Genomic DNA, 18,865 nt, shown 5'->3' on the forward strand with positions numbered 1-18,865 from the left:
GTTAGTTCCAGAAGGTCTTGTAGGTCTTCATAGAACCATTCAACTTCAACTTCTTCAACATTACTGGTTGGGGCATAGACTTGGATTACCGTAATATTGAATGGTTTGCCTTGGAAACGAACAGAGATCATTCTGTCGTTTTTGAGACTGCATTCAAGTACTGCATTTCGGACTCTTGTTGACCATGATGGCTACTCCATTTCTTCTAAGGGATTCTTGCTAATGGTTATTTGAGTTAAATTCAGCCATTCCAGTCCATTTTAGTTTGCTGATAAAAAATGTCAACATTCACTGTTGCCATCTCCTGTTGACCACTTCCAATTTGCCTTGATTCATGTACCTAACATTCCAGGTTCCTATGCAATATTGCTCTTTACAGCATCAGACTTTGCTTCCACCACCCGTCACATCCACAACCGGGTGTTGTTTTTGCTTTGGCTCCATCCCTTCATTCTTTCTGGAGTTATTTGTCCACTGATCTCCAGTAGCATACTGGGCACCTACCGACTTGGAAAGTTCATCTTTGAGTGTCCTATCTTCTTGCCTTTTCATACTGTTTACGGGGTTCTCAAGGCAGGAATACTGAAGTGGTTTGCCATTCCCTTCTTCAGTGGACCACATTCTGTCAGACCTCTCCACCATGACCCATCTGTCTTGGGTGGCTCTACATGGCATGGGTCATGGGTTCATTGAGTTAGACAAGGCTGTGGTCCATGTGATTAGATTGGTTAGTTTTCTGTGACTGTGGTTTTCCGTCTGTCTGCCCTCTGATGGAGAAGGATAAGAGGCTTTTGGAAGCTTCCTGATGGGAGAGACAGACTGAGGGGGAAACTGGGTCTTGTTCTGATGGGTGGGGCCATGCTCAGTAAATCTTTAATCCAGTTTTTTGTTGATGGGCAGGGCTGTGTTCCCTCCCTGTTATTTGGCCTGAGGCTAAACTATGGTGTAGGTAAAGAAGATACTGGCGACCTCCTTCAAAAGGCCCCATGCACACACTGCTAAACTCAGTGCCCCCAGCCCTGCAGCCGGCCACCGCCGACCCATGCCTCTGAGGGAGACTCCAGGACGCTCACAGACAAGTCTGGGTCAGTCTCTTGTGGGCTCACTGCCCCTTTCTCCTGCGTCCTGGTGCACAAGGTTCTGTTTGTGCCTCCAGGAGCCTGTTTCCCAGTCCTCTGGCTTCTGGCGGCTCTGTGGTGGGGTTAATGGTGACCTCCTCCACGAGGGCTCATGGCACACCCAGGTCTGCTGCACCCAGAGCCCCTGCCCCTGCGGCAGGCCACTGCTGACCCGGACCTCTGCAGGAGATGCTCAAACACAGTTCTGGCTTGGTCTCTGCGGGGTCTCTGGGTCCTGGTGCACAGAAGATATGTTTGAGCCTTCCGAGCATCTCTGGCGGGATGGGGTTTGATTCTAAATGCACATTTGCCCCTCCTACCATCTTGCTGGGGCTTCTCCTTGACCCTTGGATGTGGCGTATCTTTTTTTGGTGGGATCCAACCTTCTCCTGTGGACGGTTGTTCAGCAGCGAGCTGTAATTTTGGAGTTCTTGCAGGAGAAGCTGAGCACACGTCCTTCTACTCCGCCATCTTGGAGTCTCCCATGCAGGTCAGGAAGACTGGGACAACTTTTTAATTTGATGCCAAATTGTTCCCCAACGTGGTCAGTCCTGTTTACAGAGAACCATCGCAGATCAGATCTGGTAGTTCTGGGGTGGGGTCACAGATTCTCTGTTTCTCAAAAGCTCTCCGGTGATGACAGTGCCACTGGTCCAAGGAAAACGAGCATGTAGAGGCCCGCCCACTCATTGATCGAAAATATTTGTCAGTGTCGATAATGTGCCAGGCAGTGTACTAGACATCGAGCATACGACGGTGAATGAGATGGGACACCGCCTTGCCACTCCTCAGGCTGAAAGTATAAATATTTGTTCAACATCTGTATTGTTGAAGTGGATAGCAACTGATTGTCTATTATTTTAAAATTGTACCCTAGAGTCATATTACATGCCCATTTAACTTGTATTTTCTGTTTTCTGACTTTCATGTTTTCAAAATGCTTTTCTTTTCTTTTTTTTTTTTGTGGTTTCTTATTCTCTCTTGAGAAATGCAGGTGTTTGTATGGACACAATCCTGGGTGATACATTACAGGGTTTGAACTTTGATGAAGTCCCTCTTAGTAAGTAGTGCTGCATTGTGCCTTAATGTGGTTTTATTGATATATTTTCCTTTATCACCCTGTCTCCATTTATTTTTTCTGATGTATTTTCTTTTTTTTGTTAACTTGGAGTATGATTGCTTTACAGTGCTGTATGATTTTCTGTTGAACAGTGAAGTATGGCTCTTGGGGTACACATACCCATCCTTCCTGGGCGCCCCCAGCATCCCTCCCCTCGAGGTCATCACGGAGCTTGAGCTGGGCTCTCTCTGCTACACAGAGAGAGTGGCTTCCCACCGGCTGTCTATTTTACACGCGGTCATGTGTGCCTCAGTGCAGAATCCACAGGGCTACTAACTAAGGCTTGGGCTTCATCATGTTTAAGAGCCTCAGAATGAAAGAGTAGTCATTAAAGCCTTCATTGCGATTCAGTTGTATTCTTGGCCTTTAGTATGTATTTATTACGTAATTTTAAGGAAATCTGCCCCACTGAGAATATTTTGTTTTTAGTTAAATTTAACTTTTGCATATATATTGTCACATTTAAGCCTTGTCTAAGCAACAGGTGCTTCCCAGGTGGCTCACCGGTAGAGAATCTGCCTGCCAGTGCAGGAAACGCACGTTCGATCCCTGGGTGGGGAAGATCCCCTGGAGGAGGAAACGGCAACCCACTCCAGTATTCTTGGGCTGCCCTGGTGGCTCAGAGATAACAAATCCTCCTGCAACATTGGAAACCTGGGTTCAATCCCTGGGTTGGGAAGATCCCCCTGGAGGAGGGCATGGCACCCCACTCCAGTATTCTTCCCTGGAGAATCTCCATGGACAGAGGAACCTGGTGGGCTACAGTCCATGGGGTTGCAAAGAGTTGGACACGACTGAGCAGCTAGGCACACAGCCCACGTCCACCTCAGTTATACAGGAGCATGAGTTACTGCCAGTTTATATCAGATGTAATCTGGTGAAGTTTTAGATCTCTGCATAGATGATGGTGTAATCAACTGTGTAACTGGCCAGTGAGAGACAAAGCTAGGTGTTTATAAAATCTCATTTAGTTTTCCTGTGTCTGGACTAAGAAGGTTGTAAGAGTCCCAGTCTCTTTTGCAGTTATCTTAAAACCAGAAGTGGTTGAGCTGATATGGTCCAACCTCAGGTCAGGTCATTGAAAGCACTCTTCATGACCTTCTTGATCGTTTCCCTCAGTATTAAGATCTTGGCGGGCACTTTGAGGTTGAGATGATGGCAATGTCAAATGAAAGAGGCTCAGTACTGGTGGGTGGATAAAGCTTGCCCTGGAGAGTCCCTGATCTGTCTCCAGTTTAGTGCGGGAAAAAGCCTTTGTGGTGTTGGTTACCTTGTGGTGTTTCTTTGTTACTGTAGCGTAAACTCTCTGACTAATACACGTTCTGACTGTTAATCTAGGCAGGGCCTGCCACACTGTGGGGTACCTAATTGCCTCCTGTGCATTTTTACAGCCGAGTGAATTAAGTTAATTTTTAACAAGTCTTTTCACCCTACTGTTCTAGTCCTGACCTTAGTTGCTGACATGTACTAAAAATGTGGTTTATTAGTTAAAGGAATGTAGAACATAGGAGGAATTTAGTAAATATTTATTTTCTGGAGGGAGACAAAAGTAAGAACTCTTTATAAGTAGCTTGCCTGAAAGGAATTTTTAATAAGACATTTTTAGAATAAAATGTCAAAATTGAATATGCTCATTAAGTAAGTTTTGTAAAATGTTTGAGAAAGATAGAAAAAGATTTTCCCCCTGTGCTACCGCTCTGATACAATCGTCATTTACACTTTTGTGTGCTCCTCCCAGGTTTTTTCCACTCATTTTTATCGCAGAGTTACCACTACACAGTAGATGTTCTGACCTGCTGTTTTCCATGTATTATGCCATCTTCACAAGCATAACATTTAGTGGTTACGTGGTAATCCATCGGGGGTGGGGGGAATATCTTAATTGGTTTCCTCCTTTGAACATTTGTTGCTGTTTTTGCTAAATAAGTCCGACTCTGTGTTTTTGCCCCAGTGGACTGCAGCACGCCAGGCTTCCCTATCCTTCACTGTTCCCCAGAGTTTGCTCAAACACATGTCCTTTGAGTTGGTGATGCCATCCAACCATCTCATCCTCTGTTGAACCCTTCCCCTCCTGCTTTCAATCTTTCCCAGTATCAGGGTATTTTCCCAATGGGTCAGCTCTTCACATCAGGTGGCCAAAGTACTGGAGTATTTGAACACTTAGGTTTCTTTTAATTTCTTGATTTGAAAAGTGATGCTGTGATAAATCTATTTGTATAATAAGATTTGGGCTTCCCAGGTGGCACTAGTGGTAAAGATCCCCCTGCCAAGGCAGGAGACTTAAGAGATGCTGCTTCAATCCCTGGGTGGGGGAGATCCCCCGGAGGAAGGCATGGCGACCCACTCCAGTATTCTTGCCTGGAGAATCCCATGGACAGAGGAACCTGGTGGGCTACGGTCCACGGGGTCGCAAAGAGTCAGACACAACTGAAGCATCTTAGCATGCACGCATAGTAAGATTTTCTATATCTAGGATAACATCCTTAAGAGAGACCTGAAAAAAGCATTCTGATGATCCCTGAATCTAGAGTCAGGCCCACACAGTCCAGGTGAAGTCTTTGCCTTAGTTTAAGAGCATATCTTCCAGTCAGGTGTTCAGCCTTGAATTGAGTCAGGGCCAGCTTCTTCATTTATGTGGTTCTCTGGAACACATACTCTCACCATATTACATGCATACTTAAAGATATTTAGGCCAAATATATATATATATATATTATATATATATATATATATATATATATTTGAATCCCTCTCCTAAAGCACAGTATCTTATCTAATACTGTGATTGCATTGATCTCCCTCTCTCTCTCTCACTTACACATGCAGACCCTTGAGAATTCTGAGACACATACAGACTTCCGGCTGGAAAACAGATGTATGAGGAAAGTGAGGAAAGTTCCCTCTTGATCCTGAGGTTTTCTTTCATGGGACAGCTTATCAAATGCAGCAGCAGTAGGAAGCAAGGACACTTCTGACCTGGTCGTCTTCCCTTTAGGAGCAGGAGGAAAGCACTGAGTCACTGGCGCCCACCCCCACGTCACTAAATCTGGGGAAACCAGAAGGTCGTGCTGCCCCTGGCCTGAGGTTGCCTGGGAGTCATCATGAGCCACCAATAAGAGACTTGACTTGTGACCGTGTGTAACTGAAATACCTGGTTTGAAGCGGACATCCTGATGCTGAAATCTCCCTCTCTCACCAGCTGTGCGGCTTCAGGGAGTTCATTCACTTTTACTGAGTCACACACCCTTCATTTGTAAAGTGAGGTCATCTCCACATGGCTCCCTCACAAATGGTGGCAAAGATTCAATATGTTAATGGATAGCGAGTTACTTTAAAGCTACAGTGCTCTGCACGAAGTATGGTATTTGTGTTTCTCCCTTACTTCTACCACCTCCTCCAAAACCAGGCTGCTCTTGGTCAGATCAATTCTTAGTGTGATTTGGCAGATGCCATGCCTTCCTATATTCCAACAGCCTTGCCGGGCTCAGCAGGGAAAGATATTGACCTGGAGCTTCCTCTGCAGGGCCTCTTTGTTTCGGAGGTTGTAGATGAAGGGGTTGAGCATGGGGGTTATGATGGTGTAACAGACTGACACTACCTGGCCGCTGGTATCATCGGTGGATCCTGAGGCTGGATGTGGGTGAAAATCACGGTGTTGTAGAAGATAGCAATGGCCCACATGGAGAGGGCCTTCTCCTTCCCAGCTGCTGAGCGCATCCTCCCAATGGCCAGCAAGACCAGGCTGTAGGAGGTGAGGATGAGGGAAACAGGCAGAAGGAGAACCAGGGCAGAGAAGACATAGAGGATCACTCCTGCCACGGCTGTGTTTGCACAGGCCAGGCGGAGAAGGGGTATGACATCACAGAAGTAGTGTGGTACCTGGTTGGGCCCACAGAAAGGCCGGGCAAAGACATTCCCCAATTCAAGAGCAGAATTAGCTCCACCGAAAGCGTAGGAAGCGGCCACCAGCTGGAGACAGGTGCCCCTGGTCATGACGTAGCCGTAGTGGAGAGGTCGGCAGATGGCCGTGCAGCGGTCGTAGGCCATGGAAGCCAGCAGGAAGCTCTCAGCTGTGGCGTGCATCACAAAGAAGGTCATCTGGACCACGCAGCCCTTGAAGGAGATGGACCTGTCAGAGGCCAGAAGGTCGACCAGCAGCTTAGGTGTGACTACCGAGGAGTAACAGACATCGAGGAAAGAGAGGACGCTGAGAAAGAAGTACATGGGACTGTGGAGGTGGGAGTCTGTGAGGATGAGCGCCATCATCCCCAGGTTGCCCACCACGGTCATGGCGTAGATGAGCAGGAAGCCTCCGAAGAGAAGCTTCTGGAGGTCTGGGTCATTGGAGAATCCCAGCAAGATGAAGTGGGTGACGGGGGTGTAGTTTCCAGCAGCAAGGGCTAGTTCTCCAGGCGTCATCTGCAGAGGTGACAACTGACCATCACTCAGACCATATTACTGAGCATGTCCACCTGTGCAAGGTACAATGAGGAAGAATACCAAGTGGGTATAATCTGCTCCAAGAAGAAAGTGGGGGGGACTTCCCTGGTGGTCCAGTGGCTAAGACTTCATGTTTCCAAGGCAGGGGGCCCAGGTTCAAATCCTGGTCAGAGAACTAGATCCCACAGGCTGCAACGAAGACAGAGCACAGTCAGACAAGTAGATAAATATTATAAAAGGGAAGAGCAGGAAGTATCATACCACAGTGGACAGGAGATGGGATGTGAAGCCAGACAGATCTGAGCCTTGATTCTGACCATGGCACCGATCGGTCGTGTCTGCTTGGATAAGCTGTATCCATGAGCCTGATTTTTCTCACCTATGAAATAGAGAAGATACATCTATTCAGGATTTCTCTGTGGCCTTGATGAAAAAAAAATGAATTGTGAAGTTCTCTCAATATCGAACAAAGTAAACAGTAAATGTGAGGTCACCTCCCCATTCTCCTGTGCCCGTGTCTACACATACAGGTCATGATATGCAGCGCTGAGAATCAGGGTCCTGGGGGCAGAATCCTGTCCAGGGGCTCAACCTTGACGCTTCCTTCCCTGTATCCCAGTTTCTCTACCAGTGGAAACATACTGGGTATTTTTCATATTCTCTTTCCCTTTTCTAACTTTCTGGGTTGAAGGCCTTAATTTTGCCCAAATGAAGACGTCCATGAGTCTCTGGTGCACAATGAATATTAACGGTTTTCTTTTTCTCTCCTAGGATGACAGCTGGATTCCCTGGACCCTCACACACAGGCACATGGGCACATTTAGTATTAGGTTTTGGCTGAGGTCCCTGATGCTGCTTTCCAATAAATGAGACTTCTTGGTCCTCCTCGCCAGCTCCTCACCTCTTATCATCATCCCTCAGCCCAGACAGACTAGGTTCCCTCCTAACATGCTGCTCCCATCCCAACTCCGAGATGAACACTTGATTCCTTCAGAGGCTCATTCATGGTAATTCTCAATCACGATGACCTTGACTAACAGCCTTGCAGACACATTCTGAGGTTCCCCAGATTTCCTCCTCGAGCTTGAGGCGTCATCTCTCAGCCCTGTGAGCCAGCCTCCCCTGGCCCTGATCATCCCCTTTCTGTGTGCTGTTATCTGGAGGTTGAATTTGACTCACACGGGTGTACCTAGAATATATTAACAGGGCTTGGTCAATGTTCCAAGTCTTCCTCCAGCCCCTCACTGGTTTTTTTTTTCCCTCTATCACATTGTGACTTCTGAGAGTAGAAGTTACTAAGGTTTGTATTTATCAAGTGAATAGCAAATATTTGAACGATTACTGTTACCCAGAAGTATTTGAACAGTTGATGTTGTTCGATAGAATTTAAACAACTACTGTTCGAAAGAGCATGAAACATGGCTTGGGTCATTTAGGATCTTGAAATACTGTTGAGAGACAAACTGACCCTCATGACTCAGAAGTGAGGTTGCCTGTGGACCGCTCTGCAGTAGGAATCCTTGTAAGTGACCCGGAAGGCATTCAGAAAGAGGAGGGACAGGGGCTGGACGTTGAGAAATGTTGAACCTAGGGTTGATGGAGGAGATGAGGGTGTGCGACGGCCTGGAAGTGGAAATTACCGTCCTCGGTAAACATTTACTGGGCAAAGTGCATTGCAAAGAGTGACTCTGAGCGGCCGTTTTCCCAGTTTCTGTTTGGACAGGAAGACAGCATGTGTCAGTATACTTAGCACACGTCAGGAAACGGGGCAGACACATTAACTTTCATCTAAGTTAGATCATGACCGTGTAGTGGGTGGGAGCTGGGAGGTTGCCTGGGGACCCCTGAATGCAGTGGGGGCTCAGGAGATGCTGACAGGCTGGCAGAGCAGGGGGTGGGGCGCGTCCAGATTTGGGGGAGAGGAAGGAGAAGAGGACAGGCGACCTCAGCTCTCTGAACCCGCTCTGCTGGGGGACTCAGTAGGACTTCCGATGGACCATCACCCACCTCAGCGGGCGGCGCTCCCACCTGCGCACCTCCAGCGGGAACTCGGGAACCTCCCGGCCCGGCACGCGGGGGACCCCGAGACTCACTGCCACGCCAGCCGTGTCTTTGGGGTTCTCTCTGGAGCTGTTTCTGGAGTCAGAGCTGGTGGCAGGGCACCCGGCTCAGGTGATCAGAGAGTGGCCCCCAGGACTGAAGCTGAGGGCGCCTCCGGTCCTGCCAGTTTATCAGGCTGGCTCTGCCCTGTCCTGACCCCAGGTGCGGTGGAGGCTCCAAGCTCCAGGGAGGCCCTGAAACATGCCGGGTCCGCATCCTCTCCTGGGACCCTGGGAGGAGCAGTCTCAGGGCAGAAGGGATGATCAGAGCTCCAGGGAGGCCCTGAAACACCCCCGGGTCCACATCCTCTCCTGGGACCCCGGGAGGGGCAGTCTCAGGGCAGAAGGGATGATCAGAGCTCCAGGGAGGCCCTGAAACACCCCCGGGTCCACATCCTCTCCTGGGACCCCGGGAGGGGCAGTCTCAGGGCAGAAGGGATGATCCCCTGCAGAATCTGGTCACTTGCTTTGGTCTTGAGGCAGAGGAAGGTTAGTGTCTCCTTGACGAGTTGGAGCTTGTGGTTCCATCTTGGCAGCAGGAAGACTCAGCAGGAAAGACAGGAGCAATTCTGCCTCCTCCCTGAATTCTGAAGTCTGGATGACGGCCCCTTGGGGGCTTGCTAGAATCTGGAGGCCAGTTTGCCCAGCTATTCTACTAAAGGGCCCAGGGGAGCTCGGCTGCAACCCTGGAGGCCGAGTCGGCGGCGCTGAGCCCCATGGGGAGCGAGTCTGGGGGGGGTCAGGCCGGCTGCGCCCCGTTCCTCGCCGGCCCCGTGTCCCAGCCACGGGGGAGCGCTGAGCGGGCTGGGGACACAGGGGCAGGCGTCCCGGGGCCTGACCCTCCCTGGGAGGCTCTCCTGGCTTCAGCCACCAGGGACTCATCTAAGCAGGCGCTGGGGGCCTTGTTAACGGAATGGGTGGTTTATCTACATTAGAAATTAAAAAAACTGTATTTTCAGAAGTGAAGCTAGCATTTAAGCACAGGAAATGCCAATGGGCACAAGGAGGAGCCAGGGGAATGGTTAACCAGGAGCAGAAACCACCCGGATCATCTCCCAGGTGTGGCTTTTCCCCTTTCCTCTCTCTGACTCCGCTTTTAGGGTGGCGGGGAGCAGGCCTGCTCTCTATTTGTCAGCTGACTCTGCTCCCCTGAGCCTGACCCTTGATGGCTCAGCTGAGGCTCCTGGAGTGGGGGTGGGGGAGGTTCTGGAATCATGAGTGTCTGAGCTGAAGAGACGTACAGGGCATCTGGCCTTGTGAGCTCCTGGCTGAGAGGTGGTGGTGCAACTGTGTCTGAGTCAGGCCTGGGTTTCCCAGCGGGAAGACCAGGAGCAAAGTCTAGGCATTAGTGTGAAAAAGAGGACACATGATCTCATAAAATGAAGTAGCAGGAAATGATAGGACATAGGGATTTTCTTTAAAATTATCTCAGTATGCATAGGGAAAAATATAAATGACATTTTGGACAGAATTAACAAATCAAAATATGAACTGTGGATTAGATAACAGTACTATGTCACCACAAATTGTCCCAGTTTTGATAACTCTGTGGGCTATTCCTAGGAACTTCTCACTAAAGTGTTTAATGATAATGGTTTTGAATGAATTATATACATTAATATTTTATGTGGAGTAGGAAATGGCAACTGACTCCAGTATTCTTGCCTGGAAAATTCCATGGAGAGTGGAGCCTGGCAGGCTACAGTCCCTGGGGTTGCAGAGTTGGACATGACTGAGCACACACATGCACACATTAATATTTTATGTATGCATTATGTACATGTATGTATATATGTACATATATGTATATGTAATGGGGCAAAATATAAACAGTTGGTGAGTCTAAAGGGTACATAGGTTTCCTCTTTTATTCTTACAACTTTGAAAATTGTTAAAATACATTATAATTATAAAATATATTGAAAGTTACAATCTGAGTGGGAGGAGTGCTGATGATAGAGATGCTATAAATTAATTGTTGAAGCTGGATGAGAGGTAAATCTGAATTAATTTATCATACTGTCTGGTTATTCGTCTTTGAACCTTTGAATCCTAATTTTGTTTTTCAAACTGAAGCATATTTGACATATCACATTGTATCAATTTAAGGGGTTGTTTTTGTTGAGTCTCTAAGTCATGTCTGACTCCTTGGGACCCCATGGACTGCCACACACTAGGCTTCCTTGTCCTTTGTTATCTCCCAGAATTTTCCCAAACTCATGACCATTGATTCAGTGATGCAATCCAACCATCTCATCCTCTGTCATCCCCTTCTCCTCCTGCCCTCAATCTTTCCCAGCATCAGGGTCTTTTCCAATGAACTGGCTCTTCGCATCAGGTGGCCAAAGTATTGGAGCATTTGAACATTTAGATTCCTTCTAATTTCTTGTTTTCAAAAATGATGCTGTGATAAGCTTATTCATATAGTAAGATTTTCTAAATTTAGAGTAACATCCTTAAGATAGATGTGAAAAAAATCCTTTGCGTGATCCAAACATCTCAGAACGAAGCCAACTCTCTCCAGGTTAAGAGTTTGCATTAGTTTAAGAGCATGCCTTCCAGTCCAGCATTCAACCTTAAATTAGGTCAGGTTCAGCGTCTTCATTTCTGTGATTCTCTAAAACACATATACTTACCATATTACATGCGCATTTAAAGATGCTCAGGCCAAATATAACTCTTTTGAGTCAGGTTCAGCGTCTTCATTTCTGTGATTCTCTAAAACACATATACTTACCATATTACATGCGCATTTAAAGATGCTCAGGCCAAATATAACTCTTTTGAGTCAGTCTCCTAAAGCACAGTATCTTATATAATGCTGTAACTGCTTAGATCTCCTCTCTCACATTCACACATGTACATAGTTCTGGCTAGGACACAGGGGTGTGAGGAAAGTTCTCTGTTGAACCTGAGGTTTTCTTTCATGGGACAGCTTATCAAATGCAGCAGCAGTAGGAAGCAAGGACACTTCTGACCTGGTCGTCTTCCCTTTAGGAGCAGGAGGAAAGCACTGAGTCACTGGCGCCCACCCCCACGTCACTAAATCTGGGGAAACCAGAAGGTCGTGCTGCCCCTGGCCTGAGGTTGCCTGGGAGTCATCATGAGCCACCAATAAGAGACTTGACTTGTGACCGTGTGTTACTGAAATACCTGGTTTGAAGCGGACATCCTGATGCTGAAATCTCCCTCTCTCACCAGCTGTGCGGCTTCAGGGAGTTCATTCACTTTTACTGAGTCACACACCCTTCATTTGTAAAGTGAGGTCATCTCCACATGGCTCCCTCACAAATGGTGGCAAAGATTCAATATGTTAATGGATAGCGAGTTACTTTAAAGCTGCAGTGCTCTGCACGAAGTATGGTATTTGTGTTTCTCCCTTACTTCTACCACCTCCTCCAAAACCAGGCTGCTCTTGGTCAGATCAATTCTTAGTGTGATTTGGCAGAGGCTATGCCTTCCCAGTCCCATCACTTCATGCCAAATACATGGATAAACAATGGAAACTGGCTGACAATTTTTTTGGGCTCCAAAATCACTGCAGATGGTGACCGCAGCCATGAAATTAAAGAACTCTTGGTCTTTGAAGGAAAAGTTATGACCAACCCAGACAGTATATTAAAAAGCAGAGACATTACTTTGCCTACAAAGGTCCATCTAGTCAAGGCCATGGTTTTTCCGGTAGTCATGTATGGATATGAGAGTTGGACTGCAAAGAAAGCTGAGCATCAAAGAACTGACGCTTTTGAACTGTGATGTTGGAGAAGACTCTTGCAAGTCCCTTGGACTGCAAGGAGACCCAACCAGTCCATCCTAAAGGAGGTCAGTCCTGAATATTCACTGGAAGGACTCATGCTGAGGCTGAAACTCCAATCCTTTGGCCTCGTGATGTGAAGAACTGACTCTTTAGAAAAGACCCTGGGAAAGATTGAAGGCAGGAGGAGAAGGGGATGGCAGAGGATGAGATGGTTGGATGGCATCACTGATGTGATGGACATGAGTTTGAGCAAACTCTGGGAGTTGGTGATGGACAGGGAGGCCTGGCGTGCTGCAGTCCATGGGGGCATAAAGAGTCGGACACGACTGAGTGACAGAACTGACTGATGCCTTCCTCATTCCAACAGCCTTGCCGGGCTCAGCAGGGAAAGATATTGACTTGGAGCTTCCTCTGCAGGGCCTCCTTCACCTCCTTGTTGCGGAGGCTATAGATGAAGGGGTTGAGCATGGGGGTTATGATGGTGTAACAAACAGACACTACCTGGCCACTGGAATCATCAGTGGATCCATGAGGCTGGACGTAGGTGAAAATCACAGTGCTGTAGAAGATGGCAATGGCCAGGAAGTGGGAGGCACACGTGGAGAGGGCCTTCTCCTTCCCAGCTGCTGAGCGCATCCTCCCAATGGCCAGCAAGACCAGGCCGTAGGAGGTGAGGATGAGGGCAGCAGGCAGAATGGTAACCAGGGCAGAGAAGACATAGAGGATCACTTCTGCCATGACGGTGTTGGCACAGGCCAGGCGGAGAAGGGGTATGACATCACAGAAGTAGTGTGGTACCTGGTTGGGCCCACAGAAAGGCCGGGCAAAGACATTCCCAGTCTCAATAGCAGAATTAGCTCCACCGAAAGCGTAGGAAGCGGCCACCAGCTGGAGACAGGTGCCCCTGGTCATGACAGAGCCATAGTGGAGAGGTCGGCAGATGGCCGTGCAGCGGTCGTAGGCCATGGAAGCCAGCAGGAAGCTCTCAGCTGTGGCGTGCATCACAAAGAAGGTCATCTGGACCACGCAGCCCTTGAAGGAGATGGACCTGTCAGAAGCCAGGAGGTCGACCAGCAGCTTGGGTGTGACCACCGAGGAGTAACAGACATCGAGGAAAGAGAGGACGCTGAGAAAGAAGTACATGGGACTGTGGAGGTGGGAGTCCGTGAGGACGAGCGCCATCATCCCCAGGTTGCCCACCATGGTCATGGCGTAGATGAGCAGGAAGCCTCCGAAGAGAAGCTTCTGGAGGTCTGGGTTATTGGAGAATCCCAGCAAGATGAAGTGGGTGACAGGGGTGTAGTTTGCAGCGGCAAGGGCTAGTTCTCCAGGCATCATCTGCAGAGGTGACAACTGACCATCACTCAGACAGTATTACAAGCGTGTCCACCCGTGCGTGTGCAAGGTGCATTGCGGGTGAACATCAAGTGAGTGTGTCTTCGTCTACAAGAAGAAATCGGGAGGCGTTCCTGGTTGTCCAGTGGCTAAGACTTCATGCTTCCAAGGCCAGGGGTCTAGTTTTGGATCCTGGCCTGGGAACTAGATCCCACAGGCTTCCCCGAAGTGTTTGCATGCTGCAACTAAAGATCAGATACTCCTCACCGAAGACCTGGCACAGCCAGACAAATAAACAAATATTAAAAAAAAAAAAGAAATAATGGCAAGTATCACGTCATAGTGGATAGGACATGGGCGCTGAAGCCAGACAGACCTGTCTTAATTCTGACTGTGCCGCTAACTGGTGGTATCTCTTTGGAGAAGCTATATTCATGAGCCTTGTTTTTCTTATCTTTAAAGGAGGGAAAAGAAGTCTACTTCTCAGGGTTGCTCTTTGGTGGAAATGAAAATACAAATCTAAAACCTTTGAATGTGTGGGACACAGTAGGTTATCAATAAACATGAGGTCATTCCCCCACTCTATTGTGAGTATATCCATACATAATGCTCATGACTATTTGGCAATGATTTCATTCTATCCTTTTTAGAAAGTTATTTGGTATTTGTTTTGGCTGCGCTGGGTCCTGGTTGCTGTGCCTGGGCTCTGTCTGGCTGTGGGGAGTCGGGGGCTCCTCTCTATGTGTGGTGCGGGGGCTTCTCGGGGCAGCTCGGGCTCTAGGCAGTGGGCTTCAGTGGTTGTGGTGCATGGACTTCCTTGCCCTGCGGCACGTGGGATCTTCCTGAACCAGGGATTGAACCGGTGTCCCCTGCGTTGGCAGGCAGATTCTTAACCTCTGGACCCCCAGGGAAGCCCTCATTCTGACCTTTTTAAAATGAAGATGTAATTCACGCATCATAAAGCTCACTATTTAAAGGCGTACAAACCAGTGGTTGTTTGTCTATTCATCGCATTGCACCACCACCCCTAATGTTTAATTGCAGAGCACTTTCATCACCAAAGAAAGGAAACTCTGTTAACTATTACCACTCACCTCTTGTTTTCCCCTTCCCCCAGCCCTTGGCAACAATTAATCTACTTTCTGGCTCTATGGATTTGCCTACTCTAGATATTTCATGTCATAGGATTCACACAATCGACGGTCTTTGGGGCCTCACTTAGTTTTTGCAGGGCTCACCCATGTTGTGGCATGTATGACTACATTCTATCTTGTTCTTAAACACCCTTCGGGCTCCCCCTCCTCTATACCATAACCATTTTGTCCTCTGAGAATCTACTGAGTTAAATGTCACCTCGGAGACCAATCAGACTGTACATGGTGTTTTGGGGCTTCCTTGTCTGTCCTCCAGGACGTTTCTCCATAGGAGGACTGGACAGGCTGAATCCTTTCTTTCTTCCCCACATTTCCTCTCTCTTCTGTTCCTCAAATCCTTCTTTTTTGAGAGTTTGGGCTAAAGTTCTGCAGATCAAGCCCAGGGACACCTCACCAACATCTTCATCCAAGCCTAGCAGCTTGTACAGAGGACACGGAGGGAAAAGCATTGAACTTGACAGAAGAACGTGCGACAGCCTCATCTTTGTCCCGCCTGCTGTGACAGGACAGGGGATGAAGGGAGAGCCGGGGACAGGACGGACGGAGACCTGCTTCTGGGTCTGGCTCTGGTGCCTGTTGTTTCTCTTAGCTTCGGCATCTCCTCCCTCTAGCCCCCTGATCCCTCGATAGCAAAATCAAGGTTGTGCATGAAGGATGTCTGAGGTCAGGCCTGGTGCTGACCGTCTGACTGAGGGGCAGGACTCCCTGCTTGGGTCCAGACCTTGCTGCCAGCGGAGCCCCACACAGCACACGAAGAACCCACCCAGACGCGTCTGGGAAAAGGATTCTCCATGGCTGATTCCAGGAGACAACGTTAGGAGAGTCTGACCAGCTCACAAGGATCTATGTAAGTACCTTGTCCACTCATGGCAGTAATCCCGGGTAGATATGTTATACCTGAAGCGGCAACTTCTGTGAAACCTCGTTAACATAGATGAATAAATGGGAACAGAAGGAGCTTTGTTATGGTGACGTCACTGAATCCATCGAGCTCCTTAGTGCCGAGAATCCCATAGTGACGTGTCGTCAAAAATCATTCTTAATTTTGCTTTTTATTGTGTTTTTTAAAATTTTCTTTTAACCGGAGGATACGTGCTGTACCGTACCGTGCCGGCTGCTGCCGTACAACATGAATCCGCCGTAGGTGTCCACGTGTTGCCTCTGTCTTGAACCTCCCTCTTACCCCACGCGCCACCCCAAGCTTCTAGGTGGTCCCAGAGCGCCAGTCAGCTCTTAATAATGAAAGATCCTCTCTCCATTTTGTGGAAAGAGTCCCACCTGAGTTAAATATTTTTCTAGGCTTATATTCATTCATTAGCATGTATTCATTCATTTTATAAAATCAGTTTGTTTAAAAAAAAGTCATTAAAAAAAAAGTCATGAAAGTCGTTTACTTTTTCAGCACCTGTTTATGAAATTATTTTTCTGTCTGTGATATCCTGGCTGTTCTGTGTGCTGGTGAAAAGTCTTCTACTAACAGTCGAGATATTTCCCTGTTTTTTGGGGGGATATTTCCTTTTGAAAGTGGGAGAAGGGCGACTGTGGAGAGGAAGATGAGAAAGCAGCCCAGCACTCGACTACAGATGTGTGTTCAGGGACGCTGTTTTCCTAAAAGCGTGAATTGAGGTTCTGGAAATTGGTTCCTTTTGGCCCATGAGCTCTTCGGAAAGTCTTCCCTTATCCCCAAAGGGACACCAGCCCGGTCTGAAGATGGGAAGGGCTGTCAGTTCCAGGGATCTTGTCTCTTGCCCTGTGGCCTCTGCTTCCTCCCCCAGCTGGTCTCCTGATTCTGGGACGTGAGGGACTCACTGGAACACCCCGTGCCCTTCACAGAGCAGCCTTCTGTTTATTGCAAAGGTCGCAGCATGCATCGCTGGCAGTCAGGGTCCTGGCGGTGTGGCGGAATCCTGTCTCGTGATTCAGCCTTGAAGTTTAGCCTTTGCAGCCTGCTTCCTGCCCTGGACTCCCGTTTCTCCACCCCATGTGTTTTTCATAGGCACGCCTCCCTTTCTAACTTTCTTACTTTAAGGGTTTACTTTTGTCAAGATCCAAACGTCCACGAGCCTCTGATCCACAAAGAAAATCAGCATTTTCCTTTTTCTCTCCTGGGAGGACGGCCTGATTCCCCCCCGCCCCCCGCCCCACAAAGCATCACATCCAGCGTTGCGCTTGGGCTGAACCCCCACCCGGTTTTCCAGTGAAGGAGGTTTCTGGTCCTCCCCCCCAGCTCCCCACGCCTAACCACCTTCCCCGGGTCCCTACTAATTGGCTACTCCCGTGCCAAGTCCCACATGAACGCTTGGTTCCTTCAGAGGCACATCTATCAGTCCTTCTCCATGACGATGACCTTGACTGACAGCCTCAGAGATGCACCCCGAGGCTCTCAGCTAGCGAGGAGCCTCCGGATGTGCTCCCGCAGGCCTGCCAGCCAGCCTCCCCTCACCTGGCTGAATTCCCTTCCGAGTGCTGCTGGGATCTGGCAGGCGAGTTTGACTCACAGGTGTTCTAAGGACTGTTTAACAGGGCTTTGTCAATGTTTCCATGTTCTTCTCCCCTCCCACTACTTTATTTTTTTTCCCCCATCACACTGTAACTTCTGAAAGCAGAGGCTGTTCTAAGTTTTGTATCAAGTGAATAGCAAATATTTGAACAATGACTGATACCAAAAGCTATTTGAACCATTCCCTTTGTTCAAAAGTATTTAAACCACTGTTCAAAAAGCATGAAGCCAGGCCTTGGTCATTTAGGACCTTGAAATACTGCTGAGAGAGAAACTGACCCTCGTGACCCTGGAGTGCAGTTGGGTGGTGCCCACTCAGCAGAAGGAGGCCCTGGAGGGATCGTGAGGGCTTCGGAAAGCGGGGACGGGGCTGGACCCTGAAAACAGGAAGGTGGAGCTGGGCGGAGGAGATGGGAACAGGTGACTGCCCGGAGTGGGAGCTCACTGCCTCGGCAAACATTCACTGGGCAGAAAGTGCATGAGAAGAGGCGGGGGACCTGGTGTTTGAGAGACTCAACCCTTTGGAGCCTCAGTCTCCCCAGTTCCTGGAGGGAGGAAGCAGCGGGTGTCAACGCACTCAGCACACTTCTGGAAGCAGGGCAGACACGCGACGTGCGTTAACTTCCACCTCACCCCAAGTTACATTATGAACATGGGGAGCTGGACGAGCTTTCCGGGGACCCCTGAATGCAGTGGGGGCTCAGGAGATGCTGACAGGCTGGCAGAGCAGGGGGTGGGGCGCGTCCAGATTTGGGGGAGAGGAAGGAGAAGAGGACAGGCGACCTCAGCGCTCTGAACCCGCTCTGCTGGGGGACTCAGTAGGACTTCCGATGGACCATCACCCACCTCAGCGGGCGGCGCTCCCACCTGGCGCACCTCCAGTGGGAACTCGGGAACCTCCCCGCCCGGCACGCGGGGGACCCCGAGACTCACTGCCACGCCAGCCGTGTCTTTGGGTTCTCTCTGGAGCTGTTTCTGGAGTCAGAGCTGATGGCAGGGCACCCGGCTCAGGTGAACAGAGAGCGGCCCTCAGGACTGAAGCTGAGGGCGCCTCCGGTCCTGCCAGTTTATCAGGCTGGCTCTGCCCTCTCCTGACCCCAGGTGCGGTGGAGGCTCAGAGCTCCAGGGAGGCCTTGAAACACGCTGGGCCCACATCCTCTCCTGGGACCCCGGGAGGAGCAGTCTCAGGGCAGAAGGGATGATCAGAGCTCCAGGGAGGCCCTGAAACACCCCCAGGCCCACATCCTCTCCTGGGACCCCGGGAGGGGCAGTCTCAGGGCAGAAGGGATGATCTTCTGCAGAATCTGGTCACTTGCTTTGGTCTTGAAGCAGAGAGAAATTA

The 18,865-nt window shown here is 49.1% G+C and overlaps 2 protein-coding genes and 1 pseudogene across 2 annotated transcripts in view; all 3 read right to left on the reverse strand.

Annotated features, from left to right (window-relative positions):
* The window catches only part of LOC122450421 (olfactory receptor 5B21-like), a 32,745-nt gene extending 14,296 nt beyond the window's left edge, over positions 1 to 18,449 (reverse strand). The window contains exon 1 of the mRNA XM_043482755.1: positions 18,370 to 18,449. The gene's annotated coding sequence lies outside the window, so the exon portion shown is untranslated. The remainder of the gene's footprint in view (positions 1 to 18,369) is intronic.
* LOC122450423 lies at positions 4,991 to 6,723 on the reverse strand (annotated as a pseudogene).
* LOC122450422 (olfactory receptor 1020-like) lies at positions 12,758 to 17,845 on the reverse strand. The gene has a single exon (XM_043482757.1). The coding sequence runs from the start codon at positions 13,870 to 13,872 to the stop codon at positions 12,913 to 12,915; it is 960 nt and encodes a 319-aa protein (XP_043338692.1). The 5' UTR covers positions 13,873 to 17,845; the 3' UTR covers positions 12,758 to 12,912.
* Positions 18,450 to 18,865: the final 416 nt, after the last annotated feature.

Source organism: Cervus canadensis, chromosome 11 (assembly GCF_019320065.1).
Source record: "Cervus canadensis isolate Bull #8, Minnesota chromosome 11, ASM1932006v1, whole genome shotgun sequence".
In the NCBI taxonomy this organism is placed as follows: domain Eukaryota; kingdom Metazoa; phylum Chordata; class Mammalia; order Artiodactyla; family Cervidae; genus Cervus; species Cervus canadensis.